General features: G+C 37.4%; 1 protein-coding gene across 9 annotated transcripts in view; it reads left to right on the top strand.

The window, feature by feature from the left end:
* TENM1 (teneurin transmembrane protein 1) overlaps positions 1 to 22,779 on the top strand; it is a 349,493-nt gene that overhangs the window by 167,181 nt on the left and 159,533 nt on the right. For all 9 annotated transcript variants that reach the window (XM_041119091.1, XM_041119089.1, XM_041119090.1 and 6 more), the window contains one exon: positions 16,968 to 17,208. In XM_041119091.1, the coding sequence (XP_040975025.1) occupies positions 16,968 to 17,208 (241 nt within the window). The remainder of the gene's footprint in view (positions 1 to 16,967; positions 17,209 to 22,779) is intronic.

Here is a 22,779-nt window from a genome sequence, read left to right as displayed (position 1 = left end):
TTTTCATCTGAATTTGGACTATGAACTACCATACAGCTGTCTTAGATTATATCTTTATACTCAGTTCTTTCTTCAGTTGGAACCAATTCATTGACATCTTCACTCATACATTTTTCAGCCGTCTATTTTTTCTACAATAGGATACGCTTTATTTTGATAGATAAGTGGTGTGTTGCTTTTTCTTCAGTGTAAGATTACAAAAAACAAACTGGAGGAGGAGGAAAGCTGTGTCTGAGTGGCCCCCTGCTTTTTGACGCGTATGATGCATTTTTCTTCCACAATTTCTACTTCGTAAGTGCGTGGAATTCTGAAGAGTTCGATTTCAGCTGAATGCTACAACGCAGCTCTAATAATTATTTTTAAAAGGTCATTTTGAAATTGCATAAGCTGAAACTGCCTGCTTGATCTTCACTCATTCTGTCCATCCTCTTTAGTAAAAGGTAACTATAGCATGTATTATTGCCAACTCCTTCCTCCACCTCCTTGATACATTTGCTTTGTTTGCATTCAGTCTGCATATTCCATAATAAAGGCAGGCAGGTGTATAAAGCACAGTGCAAGTATATGAACAGAACAATTTGTTCTATCCTAGTTTCCTTGGATATTCTGTTACTCAGTACTGTCAGATGGGTTTGGCAGAGGGTACTTTGTTACCTGGTTATTGCATCATTCAGGTTGAAGTGCAGTAATCCCATTGGTATTGTTCGCAAAATCTGTATGAGGTTATTTACAGGTTATTTGTTAAGAGTCATGTATTTAAAAAGACTGCAGGTAAGCATTAAAATTAGAATTTAAACATCAGGATGAGGATCAGAAAGAGGCTTGAATTACTATTCTGTTCTGGACAATAAATCCTATAGAAGTGGTTTCGTCGGTTCCTTATGTGTTTTGAGTTTCAAATTGCTATTTAAGTGTCAATACCTCGCTCGCTCAGAGATCTGCAAATCAAGTCTTCCATCTCTATTTTTTGCATTATTGGTGGTACACGACTTCAAGGCAGATCCATTCTTCTTTTTCAGCCATGAGAATGGATTGCCTTAAACTTGTTTCATCAGTTGGCTGAGTAAATGACACACTCGTCTTCTTTTCCCCAAATGTCTTCTGACTAAACCAGGGGCTGACCTGATCACGTAGGAAGAAATTCACCACAGACTGGAATTTCATTGAGATTCTCTGGCAGAAGCAGAAAGCAAGCAGTGAGTGCAGTTTTGCTCCATGCTGTTGCATTAACATATGTGAAATCAAATCCTTCAAGATGATAAAAATTTAGCCTTGTAAATAAACTGAGACAATATCAGTCTAACTTTTATTCTTTCCACAGGGATTTGAATTCAGTGGAGATTTATGTGTATGCATAAAACACATATATATTTTATATAAGTATATTATAGGATATTATAAGTATATCTAAAAGATACTTATATAATATAGCGTATTATATTATATGCTTCTATACATAAAAATGCTTCCTTTTTATATGTACATTTTATACTTAGATACACAGGTTTGTGTGTATATTGCCTGCTTATTCTGCGTGGATGTATAATTATCTATATAAAATTTTGTATATAAAATATTTGCAACCTCCTCATCTCAATGCTGGTTTGTAGCAACAAGTTCCTAGATTAAATGTGTTGCTAATAAAAAAAAAAAAAGCAAAAAAAAAACCCCCACAGTATTCCCTTTTATCAGTTTTAAATTTCTCTCCTAACAGTTCCATTTAGTGATCCACTGTACTTTTATTGTGAGTGTAAATAATTGCATACCTACTGAGTTCATTATATTGTTTCTCTATCATTTACATCTTGCTTCTCTTTAAACTACACAATCTGTTTAGTGTCTCCTCACATAATGGTTTTTCCATATCACTAATTTAGTCACCTGTTTGTAAAATCCCTCCTATTTTTACCAAATTGTTCTGAAAAAAAGTGTCAAGAATGGAACAAAGTATTGCACAAGATGGGTATGTAATGATTTAACAGCATTTGCCTTTTTACTTTCTCTCCAATTTGCTTTATTTTCCATGCTGTTACATTCTTTTACTAAAGCTGTACATAGAAAAGAGGTTTTCATTGAGCTGTTTACGGGTCCATTTTCTGAGTACTTGGAGTTCATTTAGATCTCAGCAATCAATTTGAGGTAGCTTGCATTTGTCGATGTGCATTTTCATCTGCTGATGTATGGTCCATTCACATACCTCTGCTGGACCTTCTTATTTTATGAATCGAAATAAGTTTGTGCCAACCTGTGTTTTACTGGTTCAGTGGTTCCTCCCTTTCTAAATTAGAAATACAGCAACCCCGTTCCTGGAACAGAATGGTGCGGTGTTCCACAGCTGATATTTTGAAGTGATGAATTTTCTGTTTCTAAATGTATAAAAAATGGATATGCCCTATCAAAGTTGGACTGTTAGCTTCTGTGGTTACCCCTAGCAAACGAAGGCAGAATAACATAATTGAAATCAATGGAGTTAATCCCATATCATGCTGTTGTAACTGGGAAAAGAGATGGGCCCTAAATTTACCCCTAAGTCATTCAAATAAAGCCATCTGCTCAAAAGTTTGGTCAGAACAGGTTTTAAGCCATCATCCTGGCAATAAAAGGAAAATGAATGATTCTGCGAGGCATACAGCTTTTTGTACATAAAAATGAAGCAGCCTTGAAAATCTATTGACTTTCCAGTAGGTTAATATTTTCTAGTAGGTGACTGTAGTCCATAAAAGTCAAGCCTGAAAACAGAGGAATATAAGTTCTTCTAAGTTGCTATAAATTGCTGAAATTTGCCTGAATACTTACTGAATGCATAACACAATAAAGTCTGGTATTTGACCTTTGAGGTCTAAGTTTAATGGGAATCCATAAACGTACCAGCTCCGTTTACGGAGACACCCCATCCCAAATTTTATAGTGCAGGTGTGCTTATTTATAAGACAGTGAAAACCCTTAGTCAGTAATTTTTTCCCTGGACTTTCTAAGTATCAAAATGTGTGAAATACCAAGTTCTTTTCAAAATTCAAGAGTTTAACAGCCTCCCAAAAGTCACCGTCCATCTCGGATGGCCAAAACCATAAGGTGTGAAATTCTCCAAGAAGCCCACAGCTTCTTGAACTCTGTTTGAGCAGTATGAGGAGGCACTCGCTGCCTTTGCAGTGCTGGCCCAGCTTTGTAAGTCTTTGTTTCTGACTTTATTTTCTTGGATATTTCACACTTTCAAAGAGTTATCTTCTAAAAGCCATTTTTTTGCTCTATTTGAAATTCTGAAATATGTAGGAGTTTGGCATAGGATTCAGAGCTGAACAAAGAATAATAATTGGTTTTCTTTCAAGAATCTGAATTTCTGAGAAGTTAGTGGGCTTGTTGTTCTTTGATTGTAAGTACTGTAAGTTTCAGTCGAGGGATAATTATTTTTATATCTTATAATTATTATTATAAAAGCAGCTTTACCTAGTCTGGAAAGCAAACAAAAATAGCTAATAATGAGTTCTGAATAATTTTGAGTCAGTTTTAAAAATGATAAGCAAAGACTCACTGCAGTGAGCTCTCAAACTTTGCATCACTTAAAGGGACATTTCTTCTGTACCAAAAGGTGCAGAGGACTTTTTTCCTTAACACCAACTCTTGCACTGTTTGACCTCAAAACGTTATTTTTTTTTTTTGATATGGAATGAGTATCTTGATAAATCTTCAAGTCTTTATTAAGGATGTGTTCCTGTTTGATATTCTCTTTTGTTTAGGTTTCAATTATTTAATTACAGGTCTTGATATGAAACTAATCATGCATGCATCCATATGAAGCTGGCATACTGACAGGATAAAATCATTAAACAGTCATTACTATAAACTGACGTTGGCCTGTAATTTTTGCAGTTAACGGGGGAGTTGGTGCTTGGTGAACAATCCAATTAAAACTGGCAACAAAAGACTTAAAATGTCAGCCAAATTGCTTTTTAATAGTCAACGCAGCCGTCACAAAACATAAACATTAAAGTCCCCATAGTAGCATAAAGCTTCGTGGTGAAACAATTCTAGAAAATGAATAATAATTACAGTATCCTGAGAATTCTCTTAATAGATGTGCATTCATTAAAATACTTTGTTGGTTAGATTCATATGAAAAAGTATGTTTCCCTCGATGCTTCTTTATGCATTTGTTTTGAAGGTTTTATTCGATATTTTATAGATGTAATTTCTAGTAATATTCAAAAATGCGTGTCTTATTTACAATGAGTTTAAATAACTGTATATAGATAAGCTTTGAGCGAAATGCACCTTAGAAATGTTGTCATGGTTTAACCCCAGCCGGCAACCAAGCCTCAGAGAGCTGCTCGCTCCCTTCCACCCGGTGGGATGAGGAAGAGAATCAGAAGGGTGAAAGTGAGAAAACTCGTGGGCTGAGATGAAGACAGTTTAACAGGTAAAGCAAAAGCAGCACACGCAAGCAAAGCAAACCAAGGAATTCATTCACCGCTTCCCATGGGCAGGCAGGTGTTCAGCCATCTCCAGGACAGCAGGGCTCCAGCACAAGTAACGGTGACTTGGGAAGACAAATGCCATCACTCCGAACATGCCCCCTTCCTCCTTCTTCCCCAGCTTTATAAGCTGAGCATGACGTCCTGTGGTCTGGGATATCCCTTTGGCCAGTCGGGGTCAGCTGTCCCGGCTGTGTCCCCCCCCAGCTTCTTGTGCCCCCCAGCCTCCTCACTGGTGGGGTGGGGTGAGGAGCAGAAAAGGCCTTGGCTCTGGGTAAGCGCTGCTCAGCAATAACTACAACATCCCTGTGTTATCAGCACTGTTTTCAGCACAAATCCAAAACATAGCCCCATCGTAGCTACTCTGAAGAAAATTAACTCTACCCCAGCCAAAACCAGCACAAATGGGTTTGTGAGGTGAACTGAGGGTATGGTCACAAAGAACTTTTTTAACCTATAAATGCTGTAAAGTGATGTCATCTTTGTTAATTTTGAATTGCACTAGATTTCTTTTGCAAGTTGAGCAAGAATAGCAGGAGAAGCTTGTCAAACCTTACTGCCTGAAGTTAGCAATCTGAATCTGTTTGTCCAGAAGTGACCCTATTCGTACTTCATAGGTGCTCTGCTCAGATTTTCAAAGGTGTTTAAGAGTGCAGGGCTCCTAATAATAAAATGCAGTGGAGTTAAAAGTCCTAAATAGTTCTGAAGAACCAGGCCATAACCCCCAGTTTAGTGGAGTGGTAGAAGTATATTCATATTTCAGAAAATCTACATGCTTGCTTGTAAATGCCTAAATATGCATTTGAGTGACTAACTTGAAAACTGTGGGTTTGTGCCTAGGCTGTTATGTTCATTTTCAGGCATTACATTAGCTGTTCCTGTGTTGTTATGTTGTCTTTCCCTGCAGGAGTTTTTCTTTTCTTTAAAAAAATAATCAATTTGTTGTTTACCATCAGTTACACATGTACCATTGTCTTTCCTCCCAGCAAGCTCAGTGCTATAGGAGAAGTGTCAACATTCCTAAATAAAATGTTAGCAAACGTCAATGGCAGGAATAGATCTTTTCATAGAAGTATTTCTTTTATTTATGGATTAAGTTGAGAGGGACAGGAACTTGTTATCTGCCTCTAGGGATAAAAGGCAGCAGTAGTCATTCAGCTAGTTCTACACTGAGGTATATGCTTTAACTAGTTTGGTGTCATTTAGATACCATGTAAAATCATTTCGTTAGTGGCAGATAGCTTTCTGTTATGCTCTTTGACAATTACATGCAGCCTCCTCCTTAAATAATACCATGTACTTCTAAGGGTTACCGAGAATAAATTGATGCTAACTGTCCTACAGCTAAGGTTACCATTCTTCTTGTTTTTAAAAAAAAAAAGTGTCCCATATTTAAAACAATAATTCTCTGTTTAAATGGAGAATTAAAAGGTAATTTGAAATAATTATTTTAAAATCTGTTTCTCTTCTAAAGTAAAACTTCAAAAGGATAATATGTTTTGAAATGTAATTTGTTTTAAAGAACTCTTCTTTAAGAAATCTGTCAACTAAAGTTTGTGAAGTAGAATATAAACGAAGCTGAAGGAAACAGTCTGGTTTCGTGCAAGCTCTCTACCCTGACCAACGGGGAGCTAGTAAGGTTGTTGAGAAAAATCTGTCCTACTCTAATTTATGTATTAATTGCAAATTATTTTATAGGTCAGACTACTCTGAGGAGAGGAGAGGAGAGGAGGGGCCACATGTACTTTGATTTTTAAAAAAAAAGTTGTCAACAATATTTCTTGACCAATAATAAGCACACATGCTTGCTGCTTGTCAATTCATCAACTGTGTTTAAAACTAACCTCCACTGAGATGAAGTGGAAGTCTCTTCTTGACTTCAGGAAGAGTAGTGCATCATGTTTCTAATTTATATAACAAGTTTGAATGTATATGCAGTCATTCAGGAAGAGCCAGATAAAACCATTATCAGTTTCACCAAAAGCCGTTCATTTTATTGGTTGGTAGCTTGCTTCTCTATAAAGTTTTCTCTCTGATTATCCAAAATAGCTAGCAGAAAATTGTAGCAACAAAGAACTCTGCTACCCCGTACAGTCTACAGAGAAAGAAGAATCACTTTAAAATTAAATCTCAGAGAATACAGCGGAAATCATTTCTACAGAGCCAGTACAGGGCACACAGATTTGTAATCAGATGAAGCCCAGTGATGTATGGTGAATTCTGTTTGAACCTTGTAGGTCAAGGGATATTTGATCTGAAGCAGCCAGCTTTGAGCAAGCTGTCTTTTAATTCTCTACTCCTGTAGAGCAAAGCCACCCAAATGGCCCCAGCACTGCTCTGGTCCCCCTGGACCATCGCTGCACCAGTACGCCTCCTCCCCAGGAAGGCAGGGAAACAGTCTAGAAGTAAACTTTTCTATAGAATGCCCAAATCTGCTTAGAAAAACCCAATGCCATGATATGGCCTAAAGTAATTTTTAGCTTATTTCAGTGTGATGACCATGCATTGTGCTCCTCTGTATCCTCCAGCTGAATGTGATGTTCAGCCCTATCTACAGCTTTATGCAGTGCTCTTGCAGACATCGTAGTCTACATAACTGGCTACAGTGTTTACACAAATCTAGTTGCAAAATCTTCTGTCAAGAAAAATATTTCGTAGTATTTATTTATAAAACACTGCTACGTTAGTAGTATTTTGATGAATTTGAGATAGATACACATATAGAGCCACGGTTGAATTCTACATATGTTTACATGTTATGGATACATTTGACAGCTTTTTCTGCCCCTCCACAAGTTACTATATAACCACAGATAAATGAATTATTTTTTTAATCCTCCCTCTAATCTTATAACAGTCACCGGAAATATCTGTAAAGATGTTCGTATCAAGCAATTTAATGTCAAGGTGAAACCCATAATAAAAACATATGGAATACTGTTTTACTGAATAAAATAGAGACTTTCATTTTCCTATTTAAGCTATAAACATGTTCTTGAGAATATTATGAACATAGAAGCTAGTCTATATTTGTCCCAGTGTTCCCTCATTAATACCTTTCTAAAAGGACTGTCTTAAAAATGAAGTAAATACATGGGGGTAGAGACAATTACTGAACAATCCAGAAAAGCTTCAAGCTTCTACATCTGTGTGTGGTATTGATCATAAAAATGGATCTAGTTTTTTCAATTAGCCCTGCAAAATAATGTCAGGAGACATGCTGGATGTCTGGATTTCACATGATAATCTGGAGGGCAGAGAGTTAGGTGTCTGAGCAAAGCCTTTATCTATCCAGGTGGGAGAAGCTGAAGTGTGATTCATCCTCGAAGCCAGAAAGTTCAGGCACTAAATTTTGAAGTAAACTTAGAGTAAGTTTGCAGTGCTGCCAACAAAGAGCTAGCTCTGTCTGAGTCCAAATGCATAGGAGAAGTGCTTGGGATCTTGCCCCCACTGATTTCAGGAATGTGCATGAACATGCTCATCAGTGCTTGCGTTTGGGTCCTGATGCAACTGGCAGGTTTAACTATGACTTAGTGCTTATCATCTTTCCGTATCTCTGTAGAGCCACAGAATATTTTGTATTTACAAAAATATGAATCAACAAACTGATCTGTCTCATGGCTGGGCTTTAAGTTGAACGGGATTCTGTACCTCAGTCAACTGGTAGGACTCATGTCACTGTCCCCAGCCTTGAGAAGGTGAGCACTAAAATGGAGGAGTCTTCACCTCAGCCATCGCAGTGCAGTGAACTCAAATGCTGCAGGGTTTTACATTATTTGGGTCTGTAACGGGGCATGGCCTCAAGCAGTCTGTTTTCCTAAAAATGTTGCAGAAGAACAGGAACACAGATGAAGCAGGTAAGAGGCAGGCAGGGAAGGTTATCATCCACTGTAGAGAGGTTGGTGACAAAGTGGCTTAGTATGTCCATATCCATGATATTCCCACTGAACTACTGGGCTAAATACACTGTGTATTTCAGTATGATTTATAGTTGCTAATTCCATTACCCATAGATCCCTTTTAGAAAGCCCTCACAGCTAATGAATTTAATGACACAAAGGCCAAAACTTGAATATACATCACTCTGCCGAAAACCATCAATAACTGGGGAAACATTAATTTTTACAGCCGTGGCTGCTTGCAACCTATTTTACCAATCATAAACTGCTCTTTAATCAAAATCTGTTCACCTCTAAGGTCATCAAAATTTGCTGCCAGGCTACTTGTAACTGCCTGGCTTTTGTAAACCTGGATGATATGCTTACCCTGCAAGCTATAATCTCTCCCGCTTTGTTCAGAGTTTTAGAATAGTGATTGTACTGTCCCCTGTGAGTTGCCACTGATAGAAGTTACAACTTGTGATATTGACCGAACCCACCACTTTTAAGTAATGGCAGGAATTAGGCATTCTCCTGAAAATATCACCTTTAAGCTGGCTGGGAGCTGTCAGTCTCCGCTTCTGTCCTTTGAATGCTGTGTGCTGTTAATTGTACCAGCAGCCGCTTGATCTGCTAAACAAAGCACTGGAAGCCTGAGCTGATAGTTTAGGTTGTTCCCTCGGTCTCCGTCATAATTGGAATGCTGCTTTTCTTCTCCCTTCACGTTTTGTCCTTGACCTCTGTGACTCAAGCACCAACGGGCTTGTCTTGTGTTGGAACAGACTGTAGTGGTTTAAGAGGAGTCCTGTCTCAACTGGATGGGTATTTGAGAGAATCTGACGGATGTACCGCCTGCAACGAAGGAGATGGAAGGGAGGGAGTAGGATAGTTTCCTTTCAAATTTGTCATATTAATTGACGTAAACGTGAGCATTTCACATAAATGCAATAATGTTTTTCACATAAATATTATACATAGACTGCATTAGTATTTAACAGCTATATGAAGAAGCCCTATAGACCAAAGCTATAATTCAGACAGTTCAGCAGAGTAGAAGCACCTCAGGAGCTCTAGCTCTTCAGTTCCCTCTGGAAATGTTTATTTTATATGAACACGCATCAGCGTGTACATATTGTCGGTGCTTCTCCATGATAACTTTTAAAACTTGCATCTTATCCACAGTACACAGCGTTGTAATGTGAAACTCATTCCTGGTTACAAACTACAGCACAGAGAGCGGCATCTTATAGTGCAGTGTTTATATCCAAAATTCAGCAATCAGGCTCCCAAGTTAAAACACTGAGTGATGGAGTTAATTAAGGAGGATTAGTGCTGTTGTAGCTCTAACGGTCTACAGATATAAGTGCCTCTAAGTGATGCAAAATTTGTCAGGAAAGGTAATGTCTTTCATTGCACCAGCTGATACAGCTGGAGAAAAAAAGCGGGCTTTGGGCCCACAAGCCCTTCTTTTGGTTTGAGTATATTAACATTTCTATCATCAGAAAAAGCAAAAACACTCCCCCACACATACATTAAAAAAAAAAAATATATCAGTCTTATTTCAAGAATTTTACAAAGTAAAATTGACAAGTTAAGTATACAGTACAAAGATGCCAGATGCCAGAATTTTTTAAGTCTTGAAAGGGAGAATATCGTTAAATGCATCCTATCAGCAAAGTTGGAAAAGGTGGACGTGTGATAGTTCCCTAGGGATAAATCACTGCCTTTCCTTCTCTAATGAGTTCTAGCCTCTGTTCTTTTGCCTGAAAAATTCCCCCACGTCTTCCTGCAGCTGAGTCAAGAAACAGTTTGTTTGCATAGACGCTTTTGAGACTCTTCTGATTTATTTTCCAAAACACTATGAGATCTCCAGTGTTTAGGGTGGGGGTTTTTTTTCACTTTTATCATGCCACTAATTGATGTTTTACCAGAAATAGAGCTCAGCAGTGTTACCATCCTGACATGCAACAGTAATGGCAAATTACTGACAAATACAAAAGTCTTGCTAATGAAAATTCCTTATGCTAGAAGTTTTAAGGCATTGATACTTAATATCAATACCATATGCAGGTTATAAAGTCCATTTATACTATTTGATTTCTGAAGATTTTCTAGTAGACTTTAAGTAATCCAGAATTTGTTTGTTAGAAGTGGACCAAAAATGTAAATTAAAACAATGGGAATAATCCCAGGCTCATATTAGTCTACCTAAATAAATATGGACTCCAGAAGAAATTTTAGCTGAGTTTAGCACTATTTCACAAGAGATTGTATTAAACAGAGTAAAAGAAACATAAAACATTCACTTCTGTAAAAGCAACAGTGTTTTAAAGAGGGACCTGCTGGCGATGCTCTCATTGTTCCTTTTTACTCTGGTGTTCAAAACTGGGTAATAATGTTTTCGTAAAGTGTCTTAGAATGAGGTCCATTATGAGTGTTTACAAAATATAGTCACTTAGGTCTTACAGTACAAGTTTTGACTTTTAATGTAAAAATAGAAAAGGAAGTGCTGCACAGCTATCGTAAGAAGTCTTTACTGTCCTTGTAGCTTATATGCAGGATAGATTTTTTTCCTACATAGTTAGACCATACAACATTAAATGTAAATGTTTCTTGTGTTTTAAAAAAGAGTTTAATTGCCATCATATTTCATTTTTAAATATGACTAAACTTGGAAAAGTTGAAAGAGAAATAAGTTTCTGTTAGCATTAGGAAATTATTAGAATTCTTATTTTCCCAAATCTCTTTTTGTTAAAGTGATCCACAAATTACTAGTTAGAAGTTAGTGTGTGTGTGTGTGTGTGTGTGTATAATTGTAAGGGATTCAAGGGAATTGAACATACGTGATACAGAGAATGTAAAGGAAACATTTAATGGGATCCATGTGAACAAATTGGACTGAGTGTTTTAAGTGTTATACATCATTTCTTTGAGATCATTACATTATTATAAAGTAAATCCAGCTGTATTTTATGCTCATTGACACCAATCAAAGTACGTGGCATAAGATCTCTGTTAATTTTTCTTTGGAAGTGAAGTGCTGGGTTTTCAGCACAGCCTAAATAATAATATGTAGGATTCATTTTACTCTTAGAGTGGCAGTATGGTATGGAATTACATACTTGGCTATTTGAAGGCACACCTGTACTGATAAATAAAGGGCCCAGAGCCCCTTAATGATCCCCAGTGCTTAACTGGTCCCTCCCTCCCTCGGTCTGGTCTGGGCCGTCCCAACCTGCTCAGCAAGGAAAATCTGCTGCGGCAGGGGCGAGCTCAGAGCACCGCGGGCATGAGTCAGTAGGCTGTGGTGGGAAGTGGTATTGGTCTCTGGAGGTCTCTAAATCTCTTTTACTTCATGTGTAAACTTTGAGTCCATATGACCTTTAGTTTATAAGCTTTCATTACATTGTAAACTTTATTTTGCATAAAACCGTATGGTCTGTAGAATTCTTTAGAGATGTTTGATATTTCATATTCTGGAAGATTTACTGTGTAGTAAGGCCAAGAAGAAAGTCACATACAGCAAAACAATAATCTAAAGGTAAATTGGTATTAAAGCTACTGGTTAGATACTTTTATATCCTAGTGGTCTGACAAAGTTCTCAAAGCAAAGGATTTTGCAAGTAAGGTAGGCCAACTAAATATTGAGCTACAACAGAAGGAGCAAGTGTAGAATAGATTATTGAAACACAACGTGAATTTATACCTCAATAGATCAATTTCATACACAGTATTTTTTTTCATATTCACCTTTTCTCAAAATATGTGACAGCAAAAAGTAAAGGAATTCAGAGATAGGCAGCAAATAATTAGGGGCTTAGTAAGGTCGTTGGTGCATACATAGAAAAAGAATAATTTTAAATTTAGAATGGAAGGAAAGGGTGTAAAGACTTACACAACATCAGTAAGTATATTAATATGTAACAGAACCAGCACTCTGCAATGGTAGCACCTACATCTAATTCTTAGTTTGTCTTCTTGGACCCAGAGCATAAATCTCATTGTAAAATTGAGAATTTTTATTCTGTGCTTTTTAGCTCTAGTCTTAAGCATTCTGATTCTCTGTCTTCCCCGCACTGAATCTTTTCCAGTTCTTCAGTGCCCCTTATGGTCCTTCATCTCTGCTTGAGAAAAAATTACAGATTGGTTTGTAACTGAGCAGTAGTATACCCATAGAAGTTTTAAATAAACTGAACTCTCTGAACATATGTTGCTATGTCATTCATTAAATAATGGATTGCAAGTGAATTCATACTCAGCTGAGATACGTCTAGTTAAAAAAAGAACAAAAAAATCCAAACATACCAATAAATAATGAATTTAGGAACTGAAAAAATTAAAACATCTCAAAAGCACTATAGGTTAGATGCAAACCTTTTAAGGTTCATTGCTTTTTAATATATTCTCTCTGATATACTTAGTAACGATACAGGCTATTGTAGTCTTGTCAGTAAATGATAAAACAGTTCAATTACCCCTTCTTTCTATGTGGATCCAAAAAATATAGTAAGGTGTACTTCAAAACTGTTAGGAAAATACTTCAGCAAAAGCCTGGCTTATTTTCAAAACTAATTTTTAGTCAGGTGCTAACTAGTTGATAAAGCTGCTTATTTCATTTTTGTCAGTCTGTAAAGCAATTTGGCTACATGTTTATGATTACAAAGGCATTTTAGCCTGACTCTTAAGGAAAATGAGTTTATGTTAATGCTGCTCTTGTCCATTGGTCTGTGTCTCCAATAACTTTTGAGCAGAATGGCAGCACTCAACCAACACGGCAGAGTAAGGGAAGCGTCTAAGTTAACTAACTTCCCACTTTCTGAAAAGCAGAGGCCTAGTAAGAAGGCAAGATCTGAATTATTGTATCTCGTGAAGGAAAGAGCAGTAGTAGTAGAACTCGGCAGCTGAAGGAGGAGCTGTTGAGGTCTGCACTCCGTAACTGTAGGGTATCGAGCTCCATTATACAACTGCTGTGGAGCAGCGTGTGCTCAATATTGATCCGGGGCCATCCAAAAGAATGAGTCAGAACCAAAGAAGACGAAACGTTCAGGACAGAAGCAGAACTCCTCCCTTCAAGCTTCAAAGAAAGGAGAGCAAGTAGAAAACCTTCAAGCTAGCAGAATTACCAGGAAAGTTTTTCTTGGTTATAGCTGGCATCAATACAGCGGTTTCTCTTTTGGAGTGAGTGCATGGAGTTTGGGAAGTGTCTCAAAATAGAAAAGCTAAACAAATCAACATTGTTATTGAAGAATGAAAACAAAAACCCTAAAAATGGAAAAGGAGAAAAAAAAAGTGCAGGAAACGAAGTTTAAGTGGAGTTTGTGGAGTGGATGGGGGGTGTGCAAATTAGAGTAGAACAAAGCAGATCCAATGCACAGCAAAGCAGCAGAATATTGTATAGATCTTTTCAGGAAACATCACAGTTCTAGATGTGCTCTGCTGAAATGAGAGAACTATTTAAAAATAATGAATTCTCAAGGGAAGGAATTTAGATGTTTTCTAAACAGCCTCTTCTGTCTGTAAAAAAAAAAGGGGGGGGGGGGGAGGGGGTCCTAAATGCAAGTGCAGAATTAGAAGGTCGATAGTGAGGGCCAAGAGCATCTCTTCTGGCTCGGATGTTCCTCAGATGAAAATCTGATTTGAAGCACATTATTGTAAATGTAAAGTTTGAGCTGAAATCATGTTTTATAGTTAATTTTTTAGATGAATGGAAACTTCTACCATGTCAATGAACACATTGAAAACAAATAACGCTGTATTTGCATATCATACATAGACTTTTTGATGTAAAAAAAATTTAATAACCTGAAAATTATTAGCAACCATTAAAAATAAAAACCAGGAGTTGTTATGGATAGCATTATGCTGAACAATAGCAATGGGATAAAAATTGATAGCTAAGCTAATTTCTACATCACTCCCATACATTTTGGAAACTTGTTGGCTTTAGACAAATTATCTTGTGTAATACCACTTTTTAGGTATTTAAATGATTTTGCATTAAGTTATTTTATGGAGTCTACTGTTTATTCAGAGTCCTGAAGAACTGTAAACGTGCATATTTAGACATAATGCTGCTTTATATCCCAAGCAACACTTTTTGTGGTATAAAAGTAAAGTTAATGAGATGTAGACTTAGTTTCAAGCAAAATAAAAATAACTTTGCCAAATTAGAAAGTCTGTAAAAACTAATTGGAAACTCAGGCTGATTCTCAACATAATGAATTTGCAGTGAAGGTCTGATGCCAAAGACTTCTCTTTAAATCATCAAAATACTTCAGAATCTGATGTGCGGTTTTCTGTGATGCCAGTAGCTGGATGAAGGGGTGACGAGTGTGATAATTAAAAAGGAATCCCCCAGGAAATCTGATGTGTTAATGTATTGTGATAAATTGCACTGGGAGATATAAGGTACCCTACCAACCAGAAATACTTTATGGTTCACAAAGCAGAACCAGGTTATTGCATGGAACAAACTAAACTATTTGTCAGATAATTGTGTGCTATTGACAGGATAGGGACAGTACAGACAAAAGAGGAAGAAGGGAACTAAAAGATGTGTTGCCATATAGATTATACAGTTTTTTTTCCCATTTACCTAGAGAAGCAGTCACCTTAGTAGCGTGGCATTTACTGCATAGCTTTTGATGTACCTTGTGGAGTCTTAACTGCATGTCCTGGCAAAGATGAGCAATTTTCTACCAGGGCAGTGGCACAACCATTAAAATGGCTTGTCATGCAAATTACAGGATGCGTAATAATCCTGCAAATTTTCTGTAGCATGGATTTAAGATTGATACCACTAAGTAAGGGAATGTCGTTGATGAAATACTTGAGGATGCTGGACATCAAATATTATGTCCAAAATTTGGGTAGCTTTCAATTCTAAAATAGCAGGATACAGGATTTACTGAGATTAATTATTATATGAAAGTGCCTTAGCAGATTATTTCAGAGCTCTGGACTGTTGACTCCAGTGATTTAATTTACTGAGGTCTCCAATTTTCTAATATGCTTAGAAATGCTTTTCTGGTATATGCAAACTAATATTACAGCGTAAACCCTAATGCAACTGTAAGAATGCTGCCTTGATAAAAGATCAATGAAATTAAAAGGATTAAGCCTGGGCCAAATCCGTGACAGCTTTGCTTACCACAGCATAGAAAAGCTTATGTGGAGCACTAAACAACCTTGTTTCTCCAGTTGGGGTAAATTGTGACCGTCACGGAGAAAAAAAGTGCTTTTTTTGCACCAGCCGTTCCAAGAAGGGAAGGGGCACACTTTCATCTTTCACCTTGAAGACACATCATGTCATAATTTAAAGAAAGCATGTGTTGTAAATGGATGGCAACAACAGTTCCTTGCAGGGAATTTTTGCAGATTCATCAGAGCTCCGCTCCAGCTGGTTTTGTGCAAATTTAACTGGACATCTGCTAAGGTACAAGGGAAAGTGAGGGTGAGTATAGGAATGGGACAAAGCCGCATTAGACACTGAGGTAAATTAGCTGGAAGAGTTTCAGGTTAATAGCTTCACAGTTCGCCCAAACTGGCAGCAGTTTTTATCAGCATCTTCTTTGCAAAGTATTTGTTATTGTTCCTTTAAAAAGGAATTTCTTGCCTCAATTCTCCATAGCTGTGTTTCTTGCTGTACTGAGAGGCTTTGCGGACTCTTGTGGGAAGTAGAGAAAACAAGATTTTATTGTCCCTTTAAAGTACCGTTACACCACACTTGTATCTTCGTTGTCTTTTGCGGGAGGATTCAAGCTCACTGGGACAGGCTGAGCTACCGTAAAGCCGCGTAGCGGTGTTAGCGGAGGGCAGGAGCTCCGTTCCAGCGTCCCCCTCGGGTGCTGGAGGGCAGCGCTGAGGGTCCCGTAGGGCAGCGGCAGCACAGGTCGCAGCGTCCCCACCACACACGTCTCTCACTCCATCTCCTTCACAGCCCGGTCCGGTGGTTGCGAGCTTCTTGCCAGCTCGTCTGCCTTTAGGTGCCATAAAACCTTTTCTCTGGGTATCTGGGTCATTAGTGCTTCAGGTAGTCTTTAAGAGGGCTTTTTCCCAGGTCTTATTTAACAAGTGCAGTAACAGACTCACAGAAATGTGTTAACCTCCTTTTATGAAAGATGTTTGTTAGGTGGTAGGAGTTACTCAATTATTTTCTCTCTTGATTTGAAGTGCAAGACTAATTCTTATACTGTGTCTCTTTCTTTCACAGGTGTTCTTAAATGAGAATTATACCTTATGAAATCAGTTGGTATCTGTGCTGCAATTCAATGTCAACTTGATTTATTTGTTCCTTACCCTCATCCCCAGAAAATCCTATGACAAATTAAGTGAATGCTAGATCATCTTTTTTTTTCCTTTTTCTTTTTTGTGTTTTTGTTTAACTACTGAACTACAGTGCTGGAGGGTGTGTGTCTCTATCTGATATTCTCCATTGCAGTAGAGTACTATATTTTAAATTATTTCACATTGCAGCAACATTTTACAGGCAACTGGGTTAACAACACGATAAAGCACAATGCCTTAATCCCAATAACTATTACATCATGGTCATGCTCTCTTGATCTTTTTGAAATAATAACCCTCTGTGGGTTTCTTTGCCTTTTCTTTGTCGTTTCAGATATGCCGGGTAGCCCACATAACCAGTTCACCTTCAGACCCCTCCCGCCGCCGCCTCCACCGCCGCACGCATGCACCTGTGCCAGAAAACCGCCTCCGACAGCCGATTCTCTCCAGAGAAGGTCAATGACCACCCGCAGCCAGCCCAGTCCTGCTGCCCCGACTCCCCCCACCAGCACCCAAGATTCGGTGCATCTCCATAACAGCTGGGTCTTGAACAGCAACATACCGCTGGAAACCAGGTACACACCAACCTGTTGTACGCAACATATCTCAAATGTTTTTGGGGGGAGAAAAAAAAAAAAAAGGTGGAGTGGAGGCCTGACATTGATGGTGATGGGGAATTACAAGTTTCTCATTCAGGACACGCCAGTGCCTTTTGATTTGAGGCCGTGTCGTGTAGCCACTTGAGGCCTTATTTACTTGATTCACCTAGATCACCAGTGCTCATAAAAGCACGTGTTTTGCTAAGTTTGGGAAGACATTGATCTCCTTAAGGTGTGTAGATTACATAGGTATTTTAGAGTTGTGTGCACTCAGGATTTGTGCTTGTGTACTTGTCTCACCTTCCCACATTCTCCCAGGGCCATTTTGTAATCAGCAAATAGAAGTTTTGTTTAATCAGTGTACTCTGGCACTTCTGGAGTCAGTCAGTCTTCAGGCGGTAGCTTTCCTGTGGATAAGAAAAGATAGGAAATAATACTAAAATAGTATCTCCTTCAATGTGTATTTAAACACTTTATTGCATATATACACAAAGAATATAATTTGATAATCATTTGGTAATGGAGAAACAATACAGGCCCAAGGCAGGTATTGAGCATGGAGAACCTTACCTCGGGGAGCTGGGGGAGGGAGGGTTCAACTTCGGGATCAATCACAATTTACACAAATAATCTACTCTGAAAAATAATTGAAAGCAAATATATTCTGTATTCAGAAAACCTCTGTTTCAGTACCCAGAGTTCTGCCACGGGGGTAAATGCAGTTTCCTCTGACTTTTTGGCTACAATAAGCTTTTTTTGTTCGTGATAAGTATTAGCTAATTTGATGGCTTTCAACTACAGCTGTGTTTGCTGACTTGATGCTTAAAACAAGCCCTTGATTTTCTACAACCTTCTTCCTCTTCATTGTGAACGGACCACCAAGAAGACTAGGGTTTCCTTTGGGTTTTGGCATTTTAGAACACGTAAAGTGCATGACTCTGTGAAAGTTGTGTTTGTTGAAACAGATGAATGTCTGGCATCCAACTAATCTGATCCAGAGAATATAAGGTATTATGCATGGAAATGTTTTCTTTTTGATACGCATATGTCCAAGGGCCAGTTATCACAATTAATTACTAAAATTTTGTTCTTCTATAAAAAGGTTGTTTTTATTTTATTACAAAACTTAATTTTAGTATACATCTTTATACACTTAACTGCTGCTAATCAGAAGTGTGGAGTTAATTTTTATTTCTCTGAAAGGCTATTAAGTTGGGCTTGAAGAATAAGCTGATTAATTCTGAAATAAAATTCCTTATTTGTCTTAAGGACAAATCACAAAAAGAATCAAGGAGGATGGAAACTTTCCATAGAAAGAGAAAAGTGAACATAAACAGAATTTTAGTTCAGCTACTCCTTCTAGAGCTAGAAGCTTCTGTTTACACAGTCTTTATAAAGATAAATCTCTGTCATTTCTGGTGTAACAAGCTTATATACCTATACCTTCTGCTGCATGTAAGGCTGATCACTGGGCGTTCTGTACCCATTAAGTACCTTTTGGTTCTCTTCAATTAACAGTTAGGTAGATCTTGTTTAGCCTTTCTTGCATCCCTGTTCACTATATTCTCATCAGACCTCATTGGGGAAAATATTTTGCAGTTTTAAGTCTCTCTTGAGTTCAGTTTAATTTTTCTGGTTTCGTATTATTTTTGCAAATTTGAAACTTCTCATAAAGGACAAATACATAGATACATAGTTATATCTGTAATTACATAATTGGACGATGACAAAAGGCCTGTGCAGTGGATTAAGAATTCAGACTGGAAAACATACTGTGGGCTACACGTTAGCGATTCACATTCCTACCCTTTGGTGGTTGTTTCAGCTGATTTCATACACCCTCTGGTAGCTAGCTGCAGCCTCTCGTGAAGCTGGCTGAAAGGCTATATAATCCAAAAGTACAATCTGAGAGACTGTTTGCCAAGACGTATCTGCAGTTTATGTGCAGACAAGTGATATAGCATTGTAATTGTAATAAAAAACATTTGTGATCACCACTTCCCAGAAGTCTATAGTACACAACACAGCCTTAGAGAAAAAGAAGGGCTTGCAGCTTGTTTTTTCTTCCTTTAACAGGGAATGATTCAGCTAGAATCGAACAGATACTTTGGCCTAATATCTGGATTTTCTTGCTTACCTTCTCCATTAATGTTTAGCTGCCCATTAAAAATAATCCTACAAATAAAGGGAAACATGTCAATGGCAGCTGTGTTTCTGTGCTAAATCTTTAATAGTACCAAATCTACCTAATAGGTACATACCTAATACGTCTAAGCAGATTTTTTTTTTTTAATTTGGAACATTTGCAATCAAAAAGAAGACTTAGTAATTTATTCCCTACTGTAATAACTAGGCAAAAATGAGAATGCACATGTTCAGCTTTTCTTCCAACTGTATCTCCTGTTAATCCATAAACAGCACATGTGTTTGCATGGTTTATCTACAGCCATGTAATATTAGAGAATTTTCAGACAGGAAAAGATTTCCTAGAGCTAATCATGTGACTGTAAATCCTGTTCACTCTGGACAGTCAGAAATGAAGCAAGTTTATGAGCCTGCTCATACTAGTAATGTGTCATATTTATGTAGAAGAAAATTCTGTAGTTCTGAAAGCGTTTGCAGCACTCTGATTAAACATGTATTCTTATGTAATTAGAATAGCCCACAAAGGGCTGCAGTAAAGACGTATACTGAAGTATGTGTTCTGAAAGGGGTTTTTGTAGCGTAAAACTTTCTTATATTTTTATAGAAAAGGGCAAATCAGAAATTCTGTTTTGTGCTTCATGCAGAGGTGTTATATGCATGGACTAATCCGCGAAGCAGTTTTGTCAGGACCCAGCTTACTTGCCCAACTCTTTAATGAGGAGACTGACTTGGAAAGGCAAAATTACTTGTTCAAGTTCACACAAGCTTTTGGCAAAGCCAAAAATAGTCTAGATGTATGTCATTGCCAAGGTCAGTTCTCTAACTCTGGCAATTATTCTGATTAAAGCAACCCAAATGAAAATACAAATTAGGAACACCTTTACAACTTCAGAGGACGTGTCATAGAAGAGCTGTTGAATAAATTGGAGAAGAGCTGTACCTGTAGGAGGTGTAACAGCTCAAACTGCTGACTGACTGTGCTGCAGCCTTCAGCGCTGTAATGTGCCTGTAAATGCAAATACAGGCTCTGTCAGTATGCATGCACACACAGTTTTGAAAAAAGCATATTATTAAAATGACTTACGAACATGCAGTAATTTCATTGTCACACAGAAAAATAATTTGTAAGTATTGCCAGAAGAAGACTGCAAGGATCTCTCACACCACATAAAAACACAGGAAACATTGATTCTCTTTTTTAGGATAATGTCATTGGGCTCTTACATAAATTGATTTTTTTCTTCTCCCCCAGAATAAAGTACTTGCAACCTATTGCCTGTTCCCTTCCTTTCCACTAAAATAATTGTTTTTTCAGGTTTCATAGGTACTTCGCTCTAATGTTTCAAATCTTATGATTTACAGTGTAATACATTGTCATTATCTCTGACAGCCCCATCTGAACATAGCTTACTACTTTTTATTGAGTGTGTATTAAACCCTGATAATTCAAAGAAGTGTTTTTCATTTTCTCCATGCCTAGTTAGTTGACTCATTATTTGTTTCCATATCTTGCTTTTTTTGTGTTTGGTTTTTTTTTTCTGGTGTTTGCTATTTATTTTCCCACTTCAGTCAAATTCCCAAATAAGAAGAAAAAACTAGATGTTAAACAGGGTTTTTTACCTGACGTTATTTCTGATCCTTGCTATAGTCTGTTACAGTTCCCTCATGGATAGACCATTGCACACACTTATTCTGAGTAAAGTTTTGCATTTAGATTACCCAAGCATTCGAATTTTTAAGTTTTCTGTCTAAATATCAAAACTTACCTAATTTTGATTTTGTTTCAAAGTGGGGTTTTTTTAGTCCTGTTTTGTGCTTCAGTATTTTACATATTTTCTTATTCCTTCCTTTTTTAACAAAATTTCTTTCTAGTTCCTCTAACCCATTTCGCAGTGTTGGCAGTAAGGTTAATGCTGTGCTGAATGGACTGAAATCTCCCTTCACTGCACTGGCAATGAGCCAAGCACTGTGGAAAAAGACAGCTTAATTTAAGCAATCTTATCACCATGGTAATAGCTCCTCTAAGGGGACAGTGAGGTACCAGACCATGAACCTGAGATTCAATTATCATTAATTTATATAAAACTTTGAAGTACTAGAATAATAAGAGTAGTATTTGGGGTTCAAGGCAGTTAAGGTTTTTAGTTACTATTCAGCAATATTTCAGAGGCCTAAAGTTTGATTATGGCTCTAAACACTTAAAAACCTTGAGAGTTTTGGAGTTCAAGAAGTTTATTCGGCTCATCATATAGATGGAGTCATTCCTTTCTGTATTACGTAGTTATTTAAGGTGCGTACTAAGACTATCTGGATTTTCCTAAAAATATCGTCTTGTGTATAATTATGTTTAGTAGAGGGGAGATCTTGACAACTATCACTTATCAAGAGGTTTTTTTCTGTACTTTGGTTTTCCCTTGTTCTTTTTTAATCAAGCTCGTAAGTATTTGTGCTCTTCAAAAAGTACATTGGTAGCCTTTCAAATCACAGAAACCTGTACACACTCACTTTCTGTTTAAGCTGGAGTAGTGCTAAAAGCGAAAATAATAGACGAAAAGTACATACATAAATACTCACTCCCACGGTTCAGTGTGAGCTCTTGGAAGGTTTATTCTTTCTCCTTGGTCTCTTCATTTGACCATCTTGTGAATCTTGCCCCCAGTGCAGAGATACCGAAAGCACTTTTGTGCCTTCCTTTTTCCCAGTTCAAGGTTTCCATAGCAAACAGCACGGCTTTTACAGCTCCCAAGGCACACAGGTGTTAATGATCATAAACCACCGAGCAGGGAGACGATTACTATTTGAGCAATGTAATTCATTAGGAACTTGTTTGCGCATGGAGCCTACTCTTGAGTTAAATGACCAGACTTGTGGTTATTCCAAGAATAAATGCAGGGGAGGGCTTCATTTATGATCTTTTCTTCAAGTCATGTTGGTCAGTATTTGCTGTTATGACATTTCACTTGGTTTTTGTCATTTTCTACCTAATTAAACAATAAATCTAACCTACAGAGACGCTGACCATATTAAAAACAGACACATGGCAAGGGTTTTAAATTCAGTCCAAGTCCCATGTGTTTTCACTGCACAGCAGAAAAGATCTAAAAATATTTAAGACTTCTGAATTGTAAAAGATAAATTGAAAACTGTAAATATGACCATGAACTTAAAATAAAAGCTGTAAATATGACCCTAAATTTAATAATGCGAGAATGAAAGCATCTTTTATGGAAATAAAAATATAAATATTTGTCAGCTACAATGAAGTACAATTTTCATGTCAGCAGCAATGGCACTTGAGGGTCCTTCCTTTGAATAATTTGAGATCCAGTCACTAAGGACATTAAGGTAATTTAAATTGTTCCTATACTCTACTGTGTTTTTTCTTTGGGAGAAGCTCTAGTG

Source organism: Aquila chrysaetos, chromosome 21 (genome assembly GCF_900496995.4).
Source record: "Aquila chrysaetos chrysaetos chromosome 21, bAquChr1.4, whole genome shotgun sequence".
In the NCBI taxonomy this organism is placed as follows: Eukaryota; Metazoa; Chordata; class Aves; order Accipitriformes; family Accipitridae; genus Aquila; species Aquila chrysaetos.
This window is presented reverse-complemented; position numbering and strand designations above follow the sequence as displayed.